The following is a 24,719-nucleotide window of genomic DNA, read 5'->3' as shown; positions in this document are numbered from 1 at the left end:
TATTTTTGCCATCTGTCTTCTCTCACTAAAATGTAAGCTCAGTGAAGGTGAGGATTTTGTCTGTTTTGCTCACTGATATCTCCCCAATAAGTGGAACAATGTTTAGTACTTAATAGTCATTTTTGTTCAGTGTTGTTTAATATTTTATTTATGTTATTTATGAATATATATATTGTTAAATATATCATAGATTGATGCATGAGCATATTATATATCTGTAGGAAAAGATCAAGAATAACTTACACTAAGTTGTTCATAGTTGCCATGTCTAGAGAGATGACAAGATTAGAGATTTGGATTTTATTTTTACTTAAAAATTTCACAAGTATTTGTATTATTTTTGTAATTCAGTAAAATTATAAAGCTATTTTAAAATTTTAGACCCTTTATGTCTTATGTGAAATTATATTCTGCCAGGCTATTATGAGCCCTCTAAAAACCATAAATTATTACTCAGAGCCAGAAGTGAAATAATGCAAGATTTCTAAGTAAATTAACTTTCCTTGCCATATCTTTGGGGAATTCAGATGGTTATTCTCTATTGCCCTAGCCAGCGTAGAGTGCTGCCTGGATTTTATCCTAGGGTCCTTCTTTGCCTGAGACTGTCCCAACAGCATGTGAATAAAAAGCCTTTACAGATGAGCTGCTGCAGTATCAGGTGACTTCTTGGAGTGCATATTCTATTTACAAATACAGTCACCCTGAAACAGTTATTCTGGTCTTGCTTTTAGCTGGCATTGTGCTTATGAATTCAACTCCCAATAAGTAGTTGCGCTCTAGTGCGTTATCTGTGACGCTTTCTCCCTTTCTTTTTGTACTAGATTCAAAAGAATACCTTAAAACAAAGACACTAATGCACAACAAGGCATTATTTAGTCATTATAAGCTGTAATATTCTATTGCTTAATTTAGGATTTCCCCCCATTTGTATGGTCATGGAGAGAATTTTCAGAGTAATTATGTATGGAGTTAGTTTGTCCTCTGTCTGGAGCAGGAATGAACAATTGGACCCAACATTTAAATAAGAAAGGTTCGGCAAGTAGGGGGAGTTGGGGGGAAATGGCAGAAAGTAACTAAAAAAGTAGGGCAGGTCTTATGCACGGATGGTTTGGTGATGTATGTATTTGTTAGAAATTTAGGAGCCGTGGGAAACCTATCAGCACCCAGATCTCCTCTGCCATGGGTGGCTGATGCCCAAAGTTACACTGTTAAATCTAAGGTGTCATGACCCTAAATCGGGCTTCAGTCCCAGTTTTTCCATATGAAATTCTTCCTCTGGTGTTTTTTTTTTTTTTTTTTTTTTAATTACTAAGGCCTGTTGAAGACAACTCAATATTTCTTGCCCTTGTCATGTAGCACTTAAGGATAATGGGGCTCCAGGCTCCAAGATCCTTTGACTTAGCACATTAAAGCCCATTTCACCTGTCAGAGCCTCATAGCCAAGCACTCCCGTAGTCTGGGATGCTGAGTGCTAGCCCAACAGGACAGTTCATTGTCTGTTTCCTATAATGCCTTCTGGTCTATCAGCTCTGCTGCTGTCACAAAGGAAATGCGCAAAATTGAAACCATTACGTGATAGAGCTCCGTGGATCTGCTGAAAACCATTTGCTTACCAGCAACCTCTTAGTCGCTGATACTTAGTGTAAGCCAGTTTGAGATACCTCCCGGGTAGAAGGGTTTGAAGACTGGGCAGTGGATGGAACAATTCCAGATGACCAGGAAGGTGAGGAAGGTTAGGAGGGTTACTAAGACTTGACTAAGGTATAGAATGGGGTAGCTGTGTGCTGTGAAGCAAATAAGGGTCGTCAGAGTGGAACAGACTTTGCTGCGTAGGTGGTGAATGCCTCAGTTCTAAGCCCAATGGTCAGTGATTTTTCAGGAGTACTTTGTCAGAAATTTAAGGAATCATTTGTAGGTATGTTCTAGAAGCCATTAGGACTGATCCTATGTGTAGGTAAGGTAGGCAAAAAGAAACTGCCTCTCTACTGTTTCAGAAAAAACCAAGGGACTGACGTCAGAACATCTCCACACTCAGCTTGTCCTAGTGTCAGAATTTCTTTGGTAGACTGACATTTGGGAGATAAAGTATTGCTTTAAATTATTGCTGGGGTGCCTGGGTGGCTCATTCAGTTAACCATCTGTCTTTGGCTGGAAGGCATAACCCTGGCATCCTGGGTTAGAGCCCCTCCACGGGCTCTGCACTCATCAGGAGTCTGCTTCTCCTTCTCCCTTTGCCCCTGCCCATTCTCCTGCTCATGCACTCTGTCTCTTTCTCTTACTCACTCTCTCTCTCTCAAAAAAATGAAATATTTTATTTATAAATAAATACATACAGACAGACAGACGTATTACTAAAATTGCACCTACCTTTGTAGGGAAAGGAAACACATTGAAAAATAAAGAATAGTGTTATAGTACCACCAACTCACTTAACTTTTCCACTGACTGCCTCTGAGAGGCTGGAAAACATCACAAGTGTATTTTGATGGCTCCAAGTAGATGCATGTACTGGAATGACCCAATGAGGACACTAGAGAAAATGTTTAGGTATACACATCTTTAATTGGAAAGAAGTAGGCACTCCCAGACAATATGTTTGAACATAGCCTTCTAGAAAGGCTGCTTAGTCTCACATGGTCTAACATCTGGGACTCTAACGATGTGAGTTTTGAACTGAGAATGTTTGGGAACCCTGTGGAACAGTGGGGCCGATATTGGGAGGCAGGTTTTCCTCTCAGTATTAATATTTGCAATGTTAATGTTAATGTTAATTAACATTTACAACATAAATGTAATATTTACACTTGCAAAACACCTTGCAAATTTTGAAACCCTTTCACACATATTCCTACAAAACAACTTGGAAAATAAGAAAAAGCACAAAGGAAAAAAGATGAGAATTGGCTATAATGCCAAAATCTGGAGACAGCCAGTGTTGACATTCTGGTGTGCACGAGATAAATGTCAATAACAAAACTGAGACATAGAGAGGTTTGGTGACTTGGTTGGGGTGAAGAGGCCAATAGATATTTATGAGCTCCATGGACTGATATGATCTGAACACCTGGGTTATCTGATAAACAGAGATGATTCTTTCCTGCCTACTTTGTTATCCTTCTTCGCTCCTGTTTGGGGTTCATTCTTCAGACGTCTGGTGCTTCCTTTGATGGGCTTCATCTCTTCTCCTTTAGCCCCTGCAGAGGACGATACATGCTCTCAGCCCTTGCTGTTTCGTATGGTCATATCGACTAACCATTTTTCAGAAACAACAGCATTGCCACCGATAGACAAGTTGGTGGGGAGAGGGGGTTGCCTTAATGATCTTAAAATAAAAAAATTCATCCTCATCATATTCTGCTGTGCTTTCTCCCCATCTCCCGTCGTGCTGGGCTCATCAAGCCTGCTGATCATTACCACGCTTTCTTCCTTTTTCTCATCGCCGATTAGCGTCGGCTTCCTTTCCTTCCCTCAGCTGCAGTGGGAATGATTTAAAGACATTCTCAGCATTCTCTTTTTGCTCCTCCTGTCCTCTTGTGTCAAGCCTCCAGTGTTGGATCTGTCCAACTCCACTCTCTGAGTGTGGCCTTCCTCTCCTCTAGAATTAACCACTTGAATTCTGTCTCTCGTCCCATCCCTTCTTGCCTTGCCTGTCTTTGTCTTCATTCATCCCATTTTTGGTGCTTCAGTGACCCATTTCGGGGGGCTTATCCTAGTTGACTATGCTGCAAAATTTGACGCTATTGTTCCACGTCAGTTCTATTTAGAAAATAACTTTCCCCCTTGTCTACAAGTAATTCATTATCCAAAATTTAGAAAGCAGAAATAGTAGTTTAAAAACTCCCCTAGGCAGAATTCTTTCACAATATATACATGCATCAGATCATCATGATGTACACACTGAACATGAAACTGGGGAGGAAAAGTGGTGGTCAGAACTGAGCAGGGATGGAGGAATGAACAGGTGGAACAGAGAAGTTCTGAGGGGCAGTGAAACTCCTCTGTGTGATACTGTAATGGGGGATACAGGCCATTAGGCAGTTGTTAAAACCCATGAAAAGTACAGCTTCAAGAGCCAACCATAATGTGAACTGGGGACTTTGTAGGAAAAATGATGTATCAGGGTGAGTTCATCAGTTGTAACAAATGTAGCACACTGATGTTGCTAGTGGGGAAGGCTAAGGTGCCGGTGTGGGGCAAGAGATGGGAACTCTCTGTACTTGCACTCATTTTGTTGTGAACTTGAAACTGTTCTAAAAAGAAAAGTCTACTTAGAAAGTAAAGAAACAGAAATTCCCATAGGCCAACAATTCAAAGGTAATTACTATGGTTATATTTCCAGGATTTTCCAACATACATGATAACTCTTTGTACACCTATAGATACCCACACTATTATCACTTGATGTATTAAAAATGTCCATGTTTAACAAATATTCTTCTATTTACATTCGATGGATAATATTCCATTGTGTAGATGTGCTGTGCTTTCCTTAACCAAGTCCCTAGCATCATCATTAGTAATGCTATGATTTACACCTTTCTATGTAACGTTTGTGTGTAGCTATAATAGCTACCATAGAATAAATTTCTAGACACAAGGATTGATGGGTTGAAGGATATTTATACTTTTTAGAGTCTGGATACACATCAATAAATCTGTTTCCGCAAAGGTCGTAGCAGTGTATTCACACATTAGAAATGCTATAAAGCCTTAAGTTTACGAGCATGAGCTTTGGAGCTCTCTTCCATCCCAGGCACTGACCCGGTCATCTTCATTCCGCCCAAAATACCAGGTCCCCTCCAGTTCAATTTTCATCCTTTTCGCCTTTTCCTTGCACAAGCTCTTCTTTGGTGATTTTACTCACTCCCTCCAAACCAGAGGCTGATGACTCGGAGACATGCCTCAGCAACCCCCTCTCTCCCACCACCATCTCAATTGTAACTTGAACTCGGAATCGTTTTGCTCAGACTGTGTTCCCCACATCAGGGAACTCCAGCCGCTCTTAGGCAAACCAGAAAAATTTCCATGTTATCCTCGGCAGGGATGGGAGAGCCTCCTCAGAATAAGAAATTCTTTGGGGAGCACTACAATAATGATTTTTGGTAAACAAAACTCTCTCTTATTTCACTGATCAACAGCCTGAGGTTTGTTTTTCTCACCACCAGCCTCTCGAGCTGTCTCTGTCCTTGTTTCTTTTACTCACCACATGTTCTCGTCTGAGGAACCTCGTTCCTCAGCTGCTTCAGATCTCTCAGGAAAGGTTAGAGTGGGACTTCAGCTGGCCCAGATTTGGCAGAGGCAACTGTCCCTCCTTCTCTGTGCTGGCTCGGGACTACCAACCGCTGTGTATGACACTCAGCGGAACAAAGCAGACCCAAACATCCTAGCGCTGCTCTGGCTAGCCCAAGTCTGCAGCTGATACCACCCAGACCTCTGTACAATGGACCTCCTCCTTCCTGCTCCCTAGCATTGCTGTAAGTCAGACTCTAGCCTGAGGGAGAGAAAGAAAACCACTTTGTCTCTTCTGGATGATAACTCTGATGGATGTGTTTGTTATTATCTGACTTTCTCTGAACCAGTCTCTTCACTTTCAAGGCAGTTAATCTCTCTGGGTCTTACCTGAGAGGGAGGAAGTAAACAGTACCTACCTTCAGGATTGTTTTAACAAGTATATGAGGTAATACCTGTGAAGGTGTTGAACCCAGTGCCTGACAGGAAGTGAACATCCAGCGCCATCATTGTCCTTGACGACACACTTGTAAGGATCTAAAGCTATTCTTGATTTCTCTAAACAGAGTTGCTGGCTTTTCTATAGTATTTTGAAATTGCTTTACTTGGACCCTTATTTTAGCTTAACTGTTTCTATTTTTACCACACCGTGAGCTCCTCACATAATTGTTTAAATTCATTTTTGTATCCTCAAAACCCAGCCATGTGTGTGGTGCATAGGAGGTGACAAATAAATAGTTGTTAGAAGAGGCTTGACTCTTAGCTCACACTATTCTCAAAAATCACTTTTGGTTTGATTGCAAATCTAAATGTGAAAGCTAAAACAATAAAGATTTTAGGAAAAGAATTGGAAAATATCTTCATGAGCTAGGAGTAGGGAAAGATTTCTTGAACAAAACCAAACAAGTACTTTTAAAAAAGAAACAAACATACTGGTATCAAGAATAGAAGATATCTGGAAAATTAATTTCTCAGAGGAAAACCAAAACAATCTAAAAATAATCTTAATAAAATAAAAATAACAAAATAAAAATAATCACCTAAACATTTAGGAGTGTAAATGAACTTCCAATTTCAAATATTTAAAATATGTAGCTCTTAACTTCTACAATGAACATTTATTTTTTTTTAAGATTTTATTTATTTATTTGACAGAGATCACAAGTAGGGAGAGAGGCAGGCAGAGAGAGAGGAGGAAGCAGGCTCCCTGCTGAGCAGAGAGCCCGATGCGGGGCTCGATCCCAGGACCCTGGGATCATGACCTGAGCCGAAGGCAGAGGCTTTAACCCACTGAGCCACCCAGGCGCCCCTACAATGAACATTTAAAAGTACCTTTTTTATCCCAATAACCATATAAAACCTTGATATCTTGTTTTTTTTCTTATAGTATTGGGATGACATGTTGACCTTTCTCACTAGATATCAAGGTCATATGAATTCACCAAAACCATATCAGTCTTCTTATCTAACAGTTAGATATGGACCATTGGTTTTAATATTAAGTGGAACTTATTACTGAATGAATGGTTTTTGGTCCTGGTAATTACATCTTCATATTTTAAGTATGTCATCTGACAGTCTAGAGTATAGAAAGAAGATCTCTGAACCTCTACATTTCTCATATGGCAACTTTAATTTTTTGTGTATGACTTTATAATATATATAATAAATTAGTGATGTTAAAAATATAGAGTACTGGGGCATCTAGGTGGCTCAGTTGCTTAAGCGCCTGACTCTTGATTTTAGCTCAGGTCATGATCTCAGTGTTGTGAGATTGAGCCCCCCCCTGGGCATGAAGCCTGCTTAAGAGTCTCTCTCTCTCTCTCAAGACTAAACAAATAAATAAATAAGAGAGAGAGAGAGAAGTTATTAAAAGTATATATGCATATGGTAACATTATAGGCTCAAAACATTTTCACTAACAGATGTGCCCAATCAAAGAGACTTGACCACTAGTTTAAATAAAATGTCTTAAATACTCAGGGCAGAAACAGTTTCTAGAATTTTTGTCTGGTGGTATGATCATGATCAAGAGTTTTACATTCAGATCTCTGTGGCTGCAGGGATTGGAGGAGGTAGTGTTCTGTAGGGACTTTTGGTTTATTCATATTTGGTTGGGGCTTGATGTTTATTGTGATGTTTTAAATTAAGAGAGGCAGGTGAGTATCTGCACTAAAAAATAGATTATAACGTGTCTTTTTTAAAGTTATTTTAAAATGTCTGTTATGAAGAGTGGTAAGCTGTTAAGTCAGAAATGGGTGAATAATGTTTAATTTTAATTAACTACTTTCTTATATCCTAGGCTGACCAGATATCAGGATTTCATATAAGATCTGTTCTCTGCGTCCCTATTTGGAATAGCAACCACCAAATAATTGGTAAGACATTACCTAAATAGTTCAAACTTCTTTTTAACTTCTTTTTTTTTTTTTTATTTTTAATTTTAAGGGAGGGTGCAGGTGAGGGGCAGTGGGAGAGGGAGAGAGAAACTTAAGCAGACTCCATTCTGAACGTGGTGTTGATGCAAGGCTCAATGTCACGGTCCTGACATGATGACCTGAGCCAAAAACCAAGAGTCAGATGCTTAACCAACTGTGCCACATAGTACAAACTTCTTTTATAAAGAAAGACAAATTTACTTTAAAATACACCACATCTTTTTCTTTAGCCTGTTCCCCCCTTTTGCACTTGATCTTAGCAAAAAGGCCAAGAAGTGATAGCTGATCCCCTCTTTTATGTCCAGGACTCATCAACCTAATTTTCATTCCCTCACATCACATCATAGGTGTAGACTCCTGATGAATCCACATGAGCCAGAACAATGAACAAAAATTTATTCTTTAAACCAATAATTTTGAAGTTGGAGAGGATCTCAGAAATCAACTGATAGAACTCTCTTATCTTACTTTGTGGAAATCGAGGTGGGGTGGGGGAATCCCACAAAGACCAGAATAAAGTCACAGAATGTTAGTTGCAGGATCAGGGTTACAAGTCAGGCTGTCCCAACTCCTCTACAGATTTTCCCACTACATCTGTGTGCTTAAGTCTGTGCTTTTATAGGTGGAGTATATGCAAAGGAAAAGAACATGCATTATTAGACTGTGCAGCATATAGACTGTGCAGCATCTTTCTGTCTGGATGATTCTGAAATAGGTTATACTTGACCCAGAATAACAGAACTGTGGGCCAACAGTTTCCAAGTTTTTCTCCCTCCTTTGCTCCTTTCCCTCCCCTCAGAACCTCTATCAGGAAAGTATTAAATCTAAGAAAGAAGTCAGTGGGTAAGGTAGAGAAGTTATAAAGAGTGGAGGTGTTAGTTAAAATTATTGAAACATAATTAAAGCATGATTTTTTCTAAGAGATGTAAGGTAATTAGTGCATTGGCCTTTCTTTGTTTCCCCCCAACATTGCCTATTAAACTGTAAGACCCTGCTACTTATCAAAGGATTTAGTATTCTGGAAATATTGTCAAGGCTTGGATTATAACAGAATTTTTTTTCATCAGTTCGCTTTTTGCAGAAAAATTTTTCTACATCAATGAACATAAAGAATGTTCAAAGATTTGGGAATTTGAACCCCTAGTACGAAGTATTGAGTTGCATCATGTATACTTTTAAATATATTTAAGTTTAAAGAGAAGAGGAAGGACATAAGAAACACTGTTTCTGTGCTGTTGATGTCCAATGGCAATCTCAAATACAGTCCTAGCTTTCATTCCTAACAGTAAACATCTATTATTCTTTCAAAATCAAGACTGCAGGGACGCCTGGGTGGCTCAGTGGGTTAAGCCTCTGCCTTCGGCTCAGGTCATGGTCTCAGGGTCCTGGGATTGAGCCCCACATAGGGCTCTCTGCTCAGCAGGGAGCCTGCTTCCTTTTCTCTCTCTCTGCCTCCCTCTCTGCCTACTTATGATCTCTGTCTGTCAAATAAATAAATAAAATCTTTAAAAAGAAAAAAAAATTCTAAAAAAAAATCAAGACTGCAGTTTGCCTTTTACATGCCAAAGACTTCTGTTTCATTATATACGTCATACACACATCATTATTTAATGTCTTCTAGCATATGATGACTTACTTACCTAGTGGGAATTTAGGTGTTTTAAAAAAATTCAAGCATGCTTTAGAATTATAACTGTGTTTGGTTTGTACCAAATGGGGACATGGGAGAATGATTTTCAAGATTGTTCAGTTTTTCTCATTAGAACTGTATGTTTTGAGAGTCTTGCCCCAAAACATCTGGTACAGTGCTGGAAATGAACTTGAGACAGAGAAAGTACATAGGAGTTAAGTTTGCTAGAACTGTATGTACCCCATCGGTATTAGGCAGCAGAACTAACCTTTTTGTTCTTTTGAAGGTTAACTGCGCCACCATCCCCCACATTTCTTGAATGTTCACTCCATGTGAGCAACATGCTTTAAAACATTCAAACATTATCTCATTTCATCTTCATAGCCTCTGAGATAGTCAACATTTTCATCCCCATTTTGAAGATGAGGACTTTCAGGGCTCAAATATGTTAGGTAACAGCTGATGGTGGAGTTGAGATGTGAAATGAGACAGTGTGACACCAGAGCCCATGTTCTTTTTTTTTTTTTTTTTTTTTTCTTAACTAAAATATAATGTATTTTTTGTTTCGGGGGTACAGGTCTGTGATTCATCAGTCTTACCAATTCCCAGCGCTCGCCATAGCACACACCCTCCCCTATGTCCGTCCCCCAGCTTCTCCATCCCTCCCATGCCCATCCACTGCAGCAGGCGTCAGTTTGTTTCCTGCGATTAAGAGTCTCTTGTGGCTTATCTCCCTCTCTGGTTTCATCTTGTGTCATTTTCCCCTCCCTTCCCCTATGATCCTCTGTCTTGTTTCTCAAATTCCTCAGATCAGTGAGATCACATGATAACTGTCTTTCAGAGCCCGTGTTCTTAATCACAATGCCATCCTGCCTCACTCAAGCGCTGTGTTCCACAGGATTGAAAACATAAAAAATTACAGATACCTTTGTATACACACACATGTGTATACACACAGTTATTAACACTCAGTGATACAGCTAATTGCATATATGTATATATGCATGTGTATATATGTCAGATATATCCAAGTCACTGTGCACAGTCCTCTTGAAAACCATTTTTAAGGAATCAGACTGATGCTGGTAGAACTTCAGGCTTCACTGTGACTCAGCTTAGATATCACAACCTTGAAGATAGACTGCATCGATGTACCTCAGATCTGTCCCACGCGACAGCAGGCACTGGGGAGACCAGAGATTAAACTCAGTGTCTGAAGTTACCTAAGGGAGGTATTAAGTCAGCTGGGCTTTATTAGATTATAGTAACACAGTGGCCAGTGCTAAAAATGACCGCGTAAACCAAACTCTTCCCACAGGAGTGGCTCAAGTGTTAAATAGACTCGACGGGAAAGCTTTTGATGATGCAGATCAACGACTTTTTGAGGTAAGAAAATAAATTTGTGCACCAAAGGCTAGAGCTGAGTCACCACTAGTCTCCTGGTGGCAGCTTGTCAAAATCTGCCAAGAGTGTGTGTATAGTGGCGAGACCGCCAGCCAGCTCCACTGCATGCTCAGTCATCTCCTTTCTTGGGTTTTCAAGCCTCCTTTTATTCCAGTCTGCCCTCTAGCTGGAAAGGTTGGCCTCAAACAGGCATCCTTGTACACGTTGCACCAACAAAGTAGCCAACATGGAAACCTCATGCTTATTTTTCCTCTAGGAGAGAATACCTCACAGCTTCTTTACAAACTGGTTCTAGATCTATCTTCCTTCCTTTTAACATTTACCTAATGGGTACGCCCACTTGGTTTCTTCAAAATATTTTATAGCCTAGCCACTGAAAGAGGGTGCTTTAGTTTAATGGAATGAAATTACTCAAAACCAGTCCACAACCTAAATAAATTAAGAACACATTTGATAAGACTATAAGTATGTTTTAAATTTATAAAGTCATTTCTTCACCAGGACATTATATTAATAATTTTTTCTCATGTGCAATGTGAGCTATAAAACTGTTACATGACAATAGTAATTAAGAATTTTAATGTGTATATTTCCCCAAGGCCTACCTCTGTGTACAATAAAGTTATATTTTCAGACCCATTTCTGATGACTGCCTGCTTTCATATTAGATTATACCAATGAATTATTGTAATTTTTAATTAGTAGGCTTTCTCTTTCCTAGGCTTTTGTCATCTTCTGTGGCCTGGGCATCAACAACACAATTATGTACAATCAAGTGAAGAAGTCTTGGGCCAAGCAGTCCGTGGCTCTTGATGTAAGTCAGTATTTATGTCCAAATTATATGCTTTAAAAGCTCTCATTTTATGAGAGAGAAAACGTCCTTATTATGGGATTAATTTCTCAATTTTTAATTACCTATTCATTGGGCTTTAGTTATTTTAGAGTCATGTGTTTGAATTTGATGAAAGCCACTAACCCTCTCTAGGACAAGGACACATATGCACACAATTTTGCATACAGTCTTGGGGAATTCACAGATTCCTTAAAGGCCATCCATATGTTGCACAGTTAGATATAGATTTTATGTATTAGTTTTATTAAAAGTGATGATGCAAAAATAATTTGTTAGGATTTATTTAAAATTAAATGCATTATGAACTTACTTTGAATATGTAAAGGTAGTCTGGAAATTCACAACTTTTCTTACCATAGAAGAAAACTTCACTGTGAAGATATGTGACCCAAGTGAGGGAAGCTTCTGTCATTCTCCAACTCCCCCGCCACAAACATGTACACCTCCCACTGAGAACTCTGACCTATTCCCCAGACGTAAACTGCCTCTCCCCTCAGACTAAGTCTGAAAACAAGAGTTCTCCTCTGAGTCCCAGCTTGCTGCTTTTTCTCAAATGGTACAATATTCTCTTAAAGTACTAAGATGTTGAACTCTACTTACAGCATTAGAACAGAAACGTAAAGATTTAAAAGTATTCTGCTCCAAAACCATTATTTTTTTAGCAGCAATCTAAATCTATACCATTTTTCTTATTTTATTTAAATTCTATTAATTAACATATAACCCATTGTTACTTTCAGAGGTAGAGGTCAGTGACTCATCAGTCTTATATAATACTCAGTGCTCATTACATCATGTGCCTTCCTTAATGTCCATCACCCAGTTACCCCATCCCCCCACCTCCCTCCCCTGGGTTAACCAGTAAACCATGGTTAAGACTCCTATGGTTTGTCTCCCTCTCTGATTTTGTCCTGTTTTATTTTTTCCTCTCTTCCCCTATAATCCTGTTTTGTTTCTTAAATCCCACATGTAAGTGATATTATATGATCATTGTCTTTCTCTGATTGATTTATTTTGCTTAGCCTCTGGTTCCAACCACGTCGTTGCAAATGGCAAGATTTCATTTTTGTTGATGGCTGAGAGGTATTCCATTGTTTGTGCGCACACACACACACACACACACATCTTCTTTATCCATTCATCTGTCGAAGGACATCTCAGCTCTTTCCACAGTTTGGGTAGGGTAGACACTGCTGCTATAAACACTGGGGTGCAGGTGCCCCCTCAGATCACTACATTTGTATCCTTTGGGTAAATACCTCATAGTGCAATTGCTGGGTCATAGAGTAGCTTTATTATTATTTTTGTTTGTTTGTTTCTTCATGTCTCCTTCCCAATACTTGACTGGATTATTTGTTCTTTGGGTGTTGAGTTTGATAAGTTCTTTACAGATTTTGGAGATGAGTCCTTTATCTGGTAAGCCCTTTGCAAATATCTTCTCCCATTCTGTAAATTGTCTTTTGGTTTTTTGACTACTTCCTTTGGTGTGCAAAAGCTTTTTATCTTGAGGAAGTCCCAGTAGTTCATTTTTGCCTTTGTTTCCCTTTCCTTTGGAGACGAGTCTAGCAAGAATTTCCTATAGCCAAGGTAACAGAGGTTGCTGCCTGTGTTCTCCTCTAAAATTTTGATGGATTCCTGTCTTACATTTAGGTCTTTCATCCATCTTGAGTCTATTATTGAAGAAACTATCTTTTTTCCATTGGACATTCTTTCCTGCTTTGTCGAAGATTAGTTGACCATAGAGTTGAGGGTCTATTTCTGGGCTCTCTATTCTGTTCCATTGATCTATGTGTCTGTTTTTGTGCCAGTACCATAATGTCGTGATGATGACAGCTTTGTAATAGAGCTTGAAGTCTGACATTGTGATGCCACCAGCTTTGGTTTTCTTTTTCAATGTTTCTTTGGCTATTCAGAGTCTTTTCTGGTTCCATACAAATTTTAGGATTATTTGTTCCAGCTCTGAAAAAAGTTGATGGTATTTTGGTAGGGATTGAATTGAATGTATAGATTGCTTTGGGTAGCATAGACACTTTAACAATATTTGTTCTTCTAATCCACAAGAATGGAATGTTTTTCCATTTGTTTGTGTCTCCCTCAACTTCTTTTATGAGTGTTCTATAGTTTTCCGAGCACAGACACATTGCCTCTTTGGTTAGGTTATTGGTTTTGGTGCAATTATAAATGGGATCTACTCCTTAATTACTTATTCTTCTGTCTCGCTGTTAATGTATAGAAGGGCAACTGATTCCTGTGCATTGATTTTATATCCTGCCGCTTTGTTGAATTCCTCTAGGAGTTCTAACAATTTTGGAGTGTAGTCTTTTGGGTGTTCCACATAGAGTAGCATGTCATCTGCAAAGAGTGAGAGTTTGACTTCTTCTTTGTCATTGAAGATGCCTTTTACTTCTTTTTATTGTCTGATTGCTGAGGCTAGGACTTATAGTACTATGTTGAATAGCAGTGGTGATAGTAGACATCCTGGCTGTGTTCCTAACCTAGGGGAAAAGCTCTCAATTTTTTCCCTTTGAGAATGATATTCATCGTGGTCTTTTCATATATGACTTTTTTTGTTATTGAGGTATGTTCCCTCTATCCCTACACTGTGAAGAGTTTTAATCGAGAAAGGATGCTATACTTTGTCAAATGCTTTTTCTGCATCTATTGAGAGGACCATATGGTTCTTGTACTTTCTTTTATTAACGTGGTGTATCACATTGATTGATTTGCAAAATCCCAGCTGGTTTTGATGCAAGATTTATTGTTTTCCCCAACTTTTGGTCTGTAGCTATCATCAAAGATTCTGTGAAATACTTATTAAGTAGGACAGATAAAATATCACATAATACACGACATCATCTAGAACAGCACAATATAATACATGGGCAATCTTCAAAATATTCTGTGTACCAAGTAAGATATTGGTAGAAAGATAAAACCAAGGGAGAAGATAAGTAGGCAACACTGTGGTACTTGCAGCAATTTGATTTAAGGTTTAAAGACATAAAATTAGTTCTTTACCAAAAACTTTTCTACCCTTAATTGAACTCTGAACTCTGGAAGCACGGAGAATTTATTTTTTTATAATCTTATCCGCAGTGCCTACCAGAGCACTTAGCACAGAGAAAGCATTTATTAAATGGTTTTTGGACAGATGGAGGGAGAGAGGAAGGAAAGAATGGGTGAAAGGGATTCTCCTGCTCAGTGAAGGGAATTTTTTTTTCTGGTTTTCCCACTGAGTTCTGCTTTATTTATATATAATATCTTTACAACAAGGAATAAAAATAATATCTTCAGGATGAATTAATAAATAAGTAAACTGTAAATATGCAACCTATGAATCAATAATAAAGCATTAAGTTCTATGTGCAAAAGAATTTTCACATCCTACCTCTGTCACCTACCTCAGTTGTGAGAATTAAATGAGGTGATACATGAGATTTTAACATTCCATAAATAAAATTATAGTAATACCAAAAATCACCACATTATTGCTTGCAGTAGTATGTTCATTACTGAGAAATCACCATAGATTTTAAGAAAGAAAAGAGGGCAGGAATTTTGAACAACAAATGTTGTCACGACTCCTTCACCATCTTCAAATTTTGAACTCTACAGAGTTGCCTCATCCAGCTTCAGTTCCTTTGTTTCTGCAACTTTGAAAAGGACACACTGTACACTAGTCCCACACAAACCTATTTGATCCTGTCATGTTATACTTCACACACAGTGCAGCTCCTACACACCCACATTCGAGCTCCTCACTGCCCCCTGGTGGATCTTCATGCCATTGAGAAGGGCGTGGGTTGAAGCAAGAGCTGCCATTCACCAATGAGAGGCAACACTCTCCCAAGGCCTAGTCCCCACCTGCCCTCAGGGAGCCACATCTCCCTTTACCTACAAGGTGCTAATACAACCACAGTCTCCTCACCTAGGAACTGCTCATTTGGGTTCATAGTGAATACCTTCTTGTTTGTGCAACTCAGATACCTTCTATCCTTACACACAAAAATTATTACTGACACTCCCAAATTTCCAGCCCAAGTCTGGGCCTCATGGCAGTCTCACCCTTTCAGAAGTGGCTCGTATGTGCAGTTATATGTTCTGTGTGCTTGCCCAGTTATAACTCTGGTGCCACCATCGTGGTTTCATCCCTCCCCGCCCCACTCAACCCCTACCTCACTAGATACCAAACTCTGATCTGTGATGATCAGTGTGTTTTGGGGAGTTCCCTCATCCCACTCCCTCACCCAGGAATCCATATGCAGGAATATCTAGAAGAATGTCTTATCTCAGGGCTTTATGAAGACAAAAGATTTATTGAGAGCTACTAAACCCAAACTCCGAAATGAGATCTACATATACTATAAAATACCTTAACTTTTGAATGAATATATATATTTTAAATTTATGTACTTATAAATACTATAGATGCACGTGAATAATAAAATTTTATGTAAATATTTCTATTAAAAACCTTTATTTATAACCAGCCTCTTCCAGAAAAGAGTTTGTTACTTTATAGGAATGTAAATAATCCAGCAAATATTTTAAGGTAAAATAATAATGATGACACTAATGATAACAGCAGCAACAATAATAAGCAAGAGACAGAGAGGACGCACAAGCCAGAGGGGACAGAACCACCCGCATTGCCATTCTTCTATCATCTCCATCCCTCCTTCCCAAGGACCTGGGATGACACTCTCCTCTTTCTCTAGTGTAGCTAAGGAAAGACTCCCTACTTGGATCTGGGCAGGTTCTTCTTCTACTTGTGTTGTCTCTTTTTTTTACTTATTCTCTTCAGTTTTTTTTCTGCTTGATCTTGCACAAGATCTTTGTCTAAATGTAGCTTTCCAATTCATATATACATATACTATATATATATATATATATATATATATATATATAGTCTTTGTGCAGTGTGTGTGTTTTTTTTTCATTTGACAACAAGAGTGAAGAGAAGTCATCCATCCCACAGCTCCCAGTGACAATAACCCCCCTAGAAGCCTTTCCCTCCCCAGAAAGTGGGCATGCATATTTCATGGCCTAGAGAGGTAATGAGAACACATTTCTTCCTGCATGTTCAGGAGACTCTTGAGAGCCAACACAACATTCTCTTGTTGTTTTTTTTGTTTTGTTTTGTTTTTCTTTTAATTTTTTTAAAGATTTTATTTATTTATTTGACAGAGATCAAAAGTAGATAGAGAAGCAGGCAGAGAGAGAGGAGGAAGCAGACTCCCTGCTGAGCAGAGAGCCCAATGCAGGGCTCGATCCCAGGACCCTGGGATCATGACCTGAGCCAAAGGCAGAGGCTTTAACCCACTGAGCGACCCAGGTGCCCCTTTTATTAAATTTTTTTTGAAGATTTTATTTCTTTATTTGACAGAGATCACAAGTAGGCAAAGAGGCAGGCAGAGAGAGAGACGGGGAGAAGCAGGCTCTCCACTAAGCAGAGAGCCTGATGCAGGGCTCGATCCCAGGACTCTGAGATCATGACCTGAGCTGAAGGCAGAGGCTTAACCCTCTGAGCCACCCAGGTGCCCCCATTCTTTTGTCTTTTAAGAATCCTTTCTACCAGGCATTTTTTATTTTTATTTTTTGAAGATTTTATTTATTTATTTGAGAGAGAGAGCATAAGAGTGGGGGAAGGGTCAAAGGGAAAGGTACAAGCAGACTCCCCACTGAGCAGGGAGCCCAAATGCTGGGCTCCATCCCAAGACCCCGACATCATGACCTTAGCCAAAGGCAGACACCTAAGCAGCTGAGCCCCCCAGGCGCCCTCCCCCACTGCAGAAGGAGGCTGCTGGCTTTAAGTGCCAGGCAATGCAGGGAGATGATTTAGAGCCCTGTCTTTGACATTGGTCTCATCAATCTAGTTAGGACTGAATCCTGATTCAGGTGCTCTGGATCTTGGACAACTAAATTTCTCAATCTTATTTTTTTCATATGTTAAATGGGTATGATAAGAAGGGTGTTTTAACAGTTAAATAAAGCAATGCAGGGAAAGCGCTGAGGGAGTGTTTAGTTACAGTAAGCACTTTATAAAAGCTACCTGTCCTATTAACCAGAGCACGTGCTGCCCTCTAATCTGCAGCAAGTCCTGAATGCTCAGACCAAGAGTTGTGTAAAACTGTGCTGATTGAGGGGCTGGGGAAGAGATACAATTTTTTGCTCCTTTTAATGAGAAGGATCATTTCCTGCTTGAAGTTTCAACTACGAATAGATCCCTAATTTCCTAGATACTTGGCACGCTCCATGTTTCGCCACTGAGCATCCCGGCAGTGTTACCCCTGCGCCCCAAGCCTCACCCCTGCACCCCACGCTCCCCCTGGGCCCCAGGGCTTACTTAATGCAGGCCCATTTTCTGTGGCTCCTGTCACCCTGTAGGTTTCTACAGAGAAGTCCAGGAGGTGTAAATACAAATTTTCCCATGTCAAAAATAGCCATGCAGGTCTTCGAAAGCTGTACATCACCAAGAGTAAAGTCTCTACTAAAGACCTGCCAGGCTAGGGGTCCCTTCCCTTTTGCCACATACTGGCAACTTCAGCTCCTTTTTTTTTTTTTTTTTTTTTTTTTTAGAGATTTTATTTATTTATTTGTCAGAGAGAGAGAGAGAGAGAGACAAGCGCACAAGCAGGGGGAGCGGCAGCCAGAAAGAAAAGCAGGCTCCCTGCTTCCACTCAATCCCAGGACCCTGGGATCATGACCTGAGCCGAAGGCAGACACTTAACCGAATGAGCCACGCAGGCGTCCCTTCAGCTCGTTTTAACCTAATCCACAAATGACAAAAAAATCGCAGTATGAACATACCACATACTTTCTTCTTTTCTGGCCTTTAAAAACTGAAGTGATTAATACATTGTCTGTATTTTGTTTAACAATTGAAGTATAAAACACTATTACTTTGATGACTGCTTTTCTTAATTTCTCATAATTTAGTTATATAATTAGATTCTTAAAGTTCTTTTTCCTAAATATGTAAAACTAATAATCTAAGACTCTTAGAGAGCAGAAATTCTCTTAAAGCTGAATAATGGAACAAAGAGAGGAATTTACCATCATTTTTAATAACTCTAGTTTTATTATCCTGGGTTCCATTCTACCGGAGTGCCAAGAGCTTCACAGGAAGTGTACTAATGGATGTTCACATTTTCTGAGTGTAAGAATCCTATGATAAAGGGGGAAACTTCACCTGAAAGTCCAGTGGACAAAGAAAATACAGTATGAAAGTAAATTAGAATATTCTTCATTTTGAACACCAAGAATTGTCCTTTGGGGTGTCTTTCATAGAAAATTCAAATAAAGACTCACCTGATACTGATGAGAAATTTTCCAGGAAATAGAAGTCAGTGTATTAAGGGACACCTTTTACCCTCCTATGATCAGAGGAAGGAAGGGATGAGGGTCAGACAGAGGGTGTGGAAAAGGCATGTGCGATCAGGAGCCAAGCCCCATTGATTCTAGCTCCCCAAGTCCTCTGCCATCCATTTCTTCCTTTCAAATTGCCACAGCAGCCATTCCACTTAAGGGCTTCATTACCTCTTGACTGAGCGATTGTAATAGCCATCTATCTATTCTTCCTAAACCATATTTCAGATTGCATCATTCACTCACTCAGAGATCCTAAATTACTCCTCCATTACCTATCAGAGTACAAACTTCCTGGTCTTTGGGGCCCTTTGAAAGTTCATACCAAGCTATCTTGCTACCGCTGGCTCTCATTTCTCTTTTCAGAGTATTCTATGCTACTTACAAAAAAACTCAACTACCTCGTCGTCTCCAAATCAGCCACCTGCTTCTCTGCTGTCTGATCTTTAATATCATTTCCACCTCAGTTACTCTCTGTTCCAACTATGCTGTCTCCCCTCAAAGTTGTTATGTCATTCAAAGCTGAATTTAAGGCTAATCTTTCCTATAAATCTTTTAAATCCCATGCTTACTTATTCCTGTCTTTGTCCTAGATTATAGTTAATTGGGAGTCTGTATGTTTTCCTCTGCTAGAACGTGTTTGCATTAACGTACGTGATTATGTCCTAGCTATTCTTTATTCCTTTTGGTGTTTTATAGAGAGTGACACTCAACAAAAGTATATTGAATAAATGAATGCACGCAGCCACAGATAATTATTTTGGTCTGCCATGTCAACATTTCAAATGGAAACAGCTTGGGCTATATTAGAAGAGTTGATGGTCACCAGCAGCGGTCTTGCTGGCCACTGACTCATACAGCATACCTCCATATTCCCCTTCTCCTTTATAGGCCACGAGTGTCAATTATTTCTATTTATTTATTTTGGGGGAGATCTCCTCCAAGATACCATCTTCCCTGGGCTATTTCCTTAGATGATGATTAAGGGGCCAACCTGGCTTCCTGGAGATAATTCTGCCATGCAAAATCTCCTAAGCTCCAAGGAGAAAAATTTCTCTAATGGGGTAATTCACACAACTAGACTCACAAGATGCTAACAGAATGTCACTCCATTCTTTTTTTCATCCTTCTTTCTTTAGACCTACCCTCTTGAACCAATCTTCCCTACTCCTGGATGAACTCTCTGGCTCTCCTCTAGGCTTTCTAATACACTCAGATGTTAAATAGCATCTGAGTGCCTCCCCTTCCCTGGGATCAGAAACTATGGTCAGGAGAGGGTCACAGTGAGCTTCTTTATTCTTCTTCACTTTACCTCCTTCCCAAGACAGGTGCAGGGAACAAAATGGAAATAGGATAAAGAGCAAACTCTTACATGACCGGTGCTGTCCTAACCTGGTGTCAAGGCCCTCTGTGTCAAGCACCAACATTCTCTTTTTATTGTGAGTGCCTTTCATGAATTCTTTGGAGAGTTCTGGGGGCTAGGAATCTCCTGTTGACAGTCCCTGATGTGGGTTTACCTTTCCTGACTGACAGGTCATAATCCTTTCTCAGGCCCTGGTTTCCAGTGGCCCATACAGATCTTTCCTCCATGGGGATCATCTCACTCCTTCAGAAAGTCCTCTTTCCTAGGATCTATGTTTGTTTTTCTCTTTTATTTATTGTGGTCAAATAAACACAACATAAAAAAAGTTTACCCTTTTTAAGTACACAGTTCACGGGCATTTAGTGCATTAACAATGTTGTGTAATCATCACCAATCGACATCCATCTCCAGAACTGTTTACTCTTCCCAAACTAACACTCTGTGGCCATGAAATACTAACTTCTCATTCCCCTCTCCAGCCCTTGGCAACCACTCTTCTACTTTATGTCTATGAACTTGACTCCTCTAGATACCTCATATAAGCAGATTCATACAGTGTTGCCTTTTTATGACTGACGTATTTCACTTAGCATAATGTCTTTAAGTTTCATTAATGTTGTAGCTTGTGTCAGAATTTCCTTATTTTTTAAGGCTGAATAAAATTCCACTGTCAGTCTGTACCATATTTTGTTCATCGGTTCATTGCTTCAATGGTCAGAGTCCTTTTAAGCCTAGTTATGTCTCATTGGTCCATTTGGCCTATGGAAATCACATATCTTTGACTGTTAGATTGCACAAAGTAGCCCTCTCCTTCTGCCCCTTAACCTTTAGAATTTTTATTTTTTTCTTTCTTTTTTTTAAATATTTTATTTATTTGACAGAGAGAGAGAGAGAACACAAGTGAGGGAGTGGCATACAAAAGCAGAAGGTTCCCGGCTAAGCAAGGAGCCCGATGAGGGGCTCAATTCCAGGACCCTGGGATCATGACCCGAGCAAAAGGCAGCTGCTTAACTGACTGAGCCACCCAGGTGCCCCTAGAATTTTTAGGCACGAATCAGTGACACTCTCTGGGAGTATACATATTGGGTTCTACACATGGTTTTTTTAAGAAACCCTCAAAAAACCCTAACCAAAAGATTTTCAATATTGGCTCCTCTCCTGAATTGTTTCCCTTGTCTCATACAATGCAGAGATGGGGAATGAGTACCTTAGCTTGAAGGTAGCAGAAGTAGTTTGGAGTCATCTCTTTAGAATGGCCTAGAACCTCCCTTTAGAATGTAGTGTCTGTTGTTCTCAACTATAAAGTCAGAAAGAGTTCCATTTAAACATTCTGTTATCTACCAAAATGACTTTACAGACTAGGTTACTGTCCAACCATGATCCAGTGATTGTCTGAATGATAAATGTCTACCCTTGGAAGAACTTTGTTTATTTGTAGGTTCATTGGCTACAGGTTACCGATTACAAGTCCAAATGCAACACTTGGCAAAAGTGAAATTGTTCCCATTTGTAAAATCTTCTTTACTGAAAACATGTTGCATTGTATAAACACTTCTTCTTAAGAAAGGATAAAAAGGAAACCTAAATGAACTACTTCCCTGAAAGGGTTATATGGTCATTATTTCCCCATTGTAGCTACTACTACCTCTTAAGTTACTTTTAAAACAACATTTTGGAAGCTGTTCTTTGTGAAAATTCCTGGCTCTTAATTGAACTGGTGTATAAATTATGATCAAATAATTGTGGTGGCTTTCTAAAAGGCCCTAAGAGAATAATCATGCCAACTTTCTTCAACTTCTTTGGGTATAAGGTACAGGAAAAACCAATTAAACAGATAGCATGAGCTTCTACTCTTCATTTGCTACTTTGAGTGCAGGGTTCATACAGAAACCAGGGAAACAAATAGGGGGATTGATTACATTTCTGTTGAGGGCTCACTGAAGAGGCTGGGCTTGAACTTTCAGGTCCAAGGCTATAGAGCAGGGTACAGCAATTTCATTCTGCCCATCAGTGTTAAAAGCCTTCAGGGAGCAAAACAACACCACCTAGTTGAGGTCAGAGCCCTTGTACACCAAGTCTCGTAATGCCCCCTGCACCCCGTGCCCTGGACACTCATTTCCACTAAACCAAGTCTGCCTGAGGATCAGCACAGCAGACCCCTCCCCCAGAAAACCAGCACAGCTAGCTCACATCAAGTTTATTGATCATAGAGTACTGAACATCTTCAGCTCTAGGGAAAGTAGGATTGAGCTTCCTTTTTACTCTTATTCTTTATTTCTTTTATTTTTATTTTTTTTATTTATTTTCTTATATTTTCCAACTCCCTTTAAATTTTTAATTTGTTTTTTAAATTTATATAAATATATTTTCATATTTTTAAAATTTTTGGTCTACTTCCATTTTATTTTATTTATTTTATTTTATTTTATGTTTTATTTTGGGATCTAGATTCTTTTAACAAGCAGACCAAAACCCAGCCAGGATCTAGTTTTGTGTTTTGTTTGGTTTGGTTTGATTTTCTTGTTTTGTGTTTCTGTTTTTCTTAGGGTTTTTTGTTTTTTTCCTCACTTTTTCTTTGTTTTTTTGCTTTGTCTTTGTTTATTTGTTTGTTTTGCTGGGGTTTTTTTCCTACTCTTTTCTTTTCTAAACAAAATGATAAGATGAAGGAATTCACCCCAAAAGAAAGAACATGAGGTAGAACTCATGACCAGGGATTTAATCAATACAAGCATAAGTAAGATGTCTGAACTAGAATTAAAACAACAATTATAATGATACTAACTAGGCTTGAAAAAAAGCATAGAAGACACTAGAGCATTCCTTACTATAGAGATAAAAGAATTAAAATCTAGTCAGGCCAAAATTTAAAATGCTATAACCAAGCTGCACACACAAATGGGGGCCATAAAAATGAGGATGAATGGAGCAGAGGAGCAAATAAGTGATACTAGAGATAAAATTATGGAAAATTAGGAAGCCAAAAAGAAGAGGGAAATAAGGGTAATGGACCATAAGGTAAACTTAGAGTACTCAGCGACTTGGTAAACTGTAACATTTATATCAGAGGCATCCCAGAGGAGGAAGAGAGAGATAAAGGAGCAGAAGGTTTATTTGAACAAATTATAGCTGAAATATTCCCTAATCAGGGGAAGGACACAGACATCAAAATCCAAGGAGCACAGAGAACTTCCATTAAATTCAACAAAAGGTGGCCATCACCAAGGCATATCATAGTCAAATTAACAAAATACACAGACAAGGAAAGAATCTTGAAAGTAGCAAGGGAAAAAAGGTCCTTAACGTACAAGAGAAGACAGATCAGGTTTACAATAGACCTATTCACAGAGACTTGATGGGCCAAAAGAAAGTGGCAGGAAATATTCAACGTGCTGAATGGGAAAAATATGGAGCTAAGAATTCTTTATCCTACAAGGCTGTCATTTAAAATAGAAAGAGAGACAAAGAATTTTCCAGACAAACAAGAACTATAGGAGTTCATGACCACCAACCCAACCCTGCAAGAAATTTTAAGGGGGACTCTTTGGAGAAAAAAAGACCAAAAGCAACAAAAGACCAGAAAACATCACTGGAAACACCTCTACAGCTAACACAGTGGCACTAAATTCATATGTCTCAGTAATCAGTCTGAATGTATGTGGACTACATGCACCAATCAAAAGACATAAGGTACCAGAATGGGTAAAAAACAAGGTCCATCTCTATGCTGCCTACAAGAGACTCGTTTTAGACATAAAAACACCTGCAGATTGAAAATGAGGGGATACAGAACCATCTGCCATACTAATGGATATCAAAAGAAAGCTAGAGTAGCCATACTTTTTTTTTAAGATTTTATTTATTTATTTGACAGAGATCACAAGTAGGCAGAGAGGCAGGCAACGAGAGGGGGAAGCAGGCTCCCCGCTGAGCAGAGATCCTGATGCAGGGCTGGATCCCAGGACCCTGGGATCATGACCTGAGCTGAAGGCAGAGGCTTTAACCCACTGAGCCACCCAGGTGCCCCGAGTAGCCATACTTTTAGCTAGACTTTAAAATAAAGACTGCAACAAGAGATGAAGAAGGGCATTATATCATAATTAAGGGGTCTAACTGTCAGAAAGATCTAACAATTGTAATTTTTTATTCCCCCAATTTGGGAGCACCCAAATATATGTCAATTAATAACAAACATAAGGAAACTCATTGATGATAATACAATAATAGTAGGAGACTTTAACACCCCACTTAGAGCAATGGACAGATCATTAAAGCGGGAAAATAAGGAATTTTTTCAATTTTTTCAATAAGGCTGTGAATGACACACTGGACCTGAAGAACTTAACATATATTCAAAACATTTCATCCTAAAGCAGCAGAACACACATCCTTCTCAAGTACACATGGAATTCATTTTTCAGAATAGATCACCTACTG

The 24,719-nt window shown here is 39.2% G+C and overlaps 1 protein-coding gene across 1 annotated transcript in view; it reads left to right on the top strand.

Moving 5' to 3' along the window:
* PDE11A (phosphodiesterase 11A) overlaps window positions 1-24,719 on the top strand; it is a 388,241-nt gene that overhangs the window by 212,219 nt on the left and 151,303 nt on the right. Inside the window, exons 7-9 of the mRNA XM_059392799.1 lie at window positions 7,532-7,607; window positions 10,616-10,683; window positions 11,423-11,515. Of these exons, the coding sequence (XP_059248782.1) occupies window positions 7,532-7,607; window positions 10,616-10,683; window positions 11,423-11,515 (237 nt within the window). The remainder of the gene's footprint in view (window positions 1-7,531; window positions 7,608-10,615; window positions 10,684-11,422; window positions 11,516-24,719) is intronic.

The sequence above is a fragment of the Mustela nigripes genome, chromosome 3 (genome assembly GCF_022355385.1).
Source record: "Mustela nigripes isolate SB6536 chromosome 3, MUSNIG.SB6536, whole genome shotgun sequence".
NCBI classification, from domain to species: domain Eukaryota; kingdom Metazoa; phylum Chordata; class Mammalia; order Carnivora; family Mustelidae; genus Mustela; species Mustela nigripes.
This window is presented reverse-complemented; position numbering and strand designations above follow the sequence as displayed.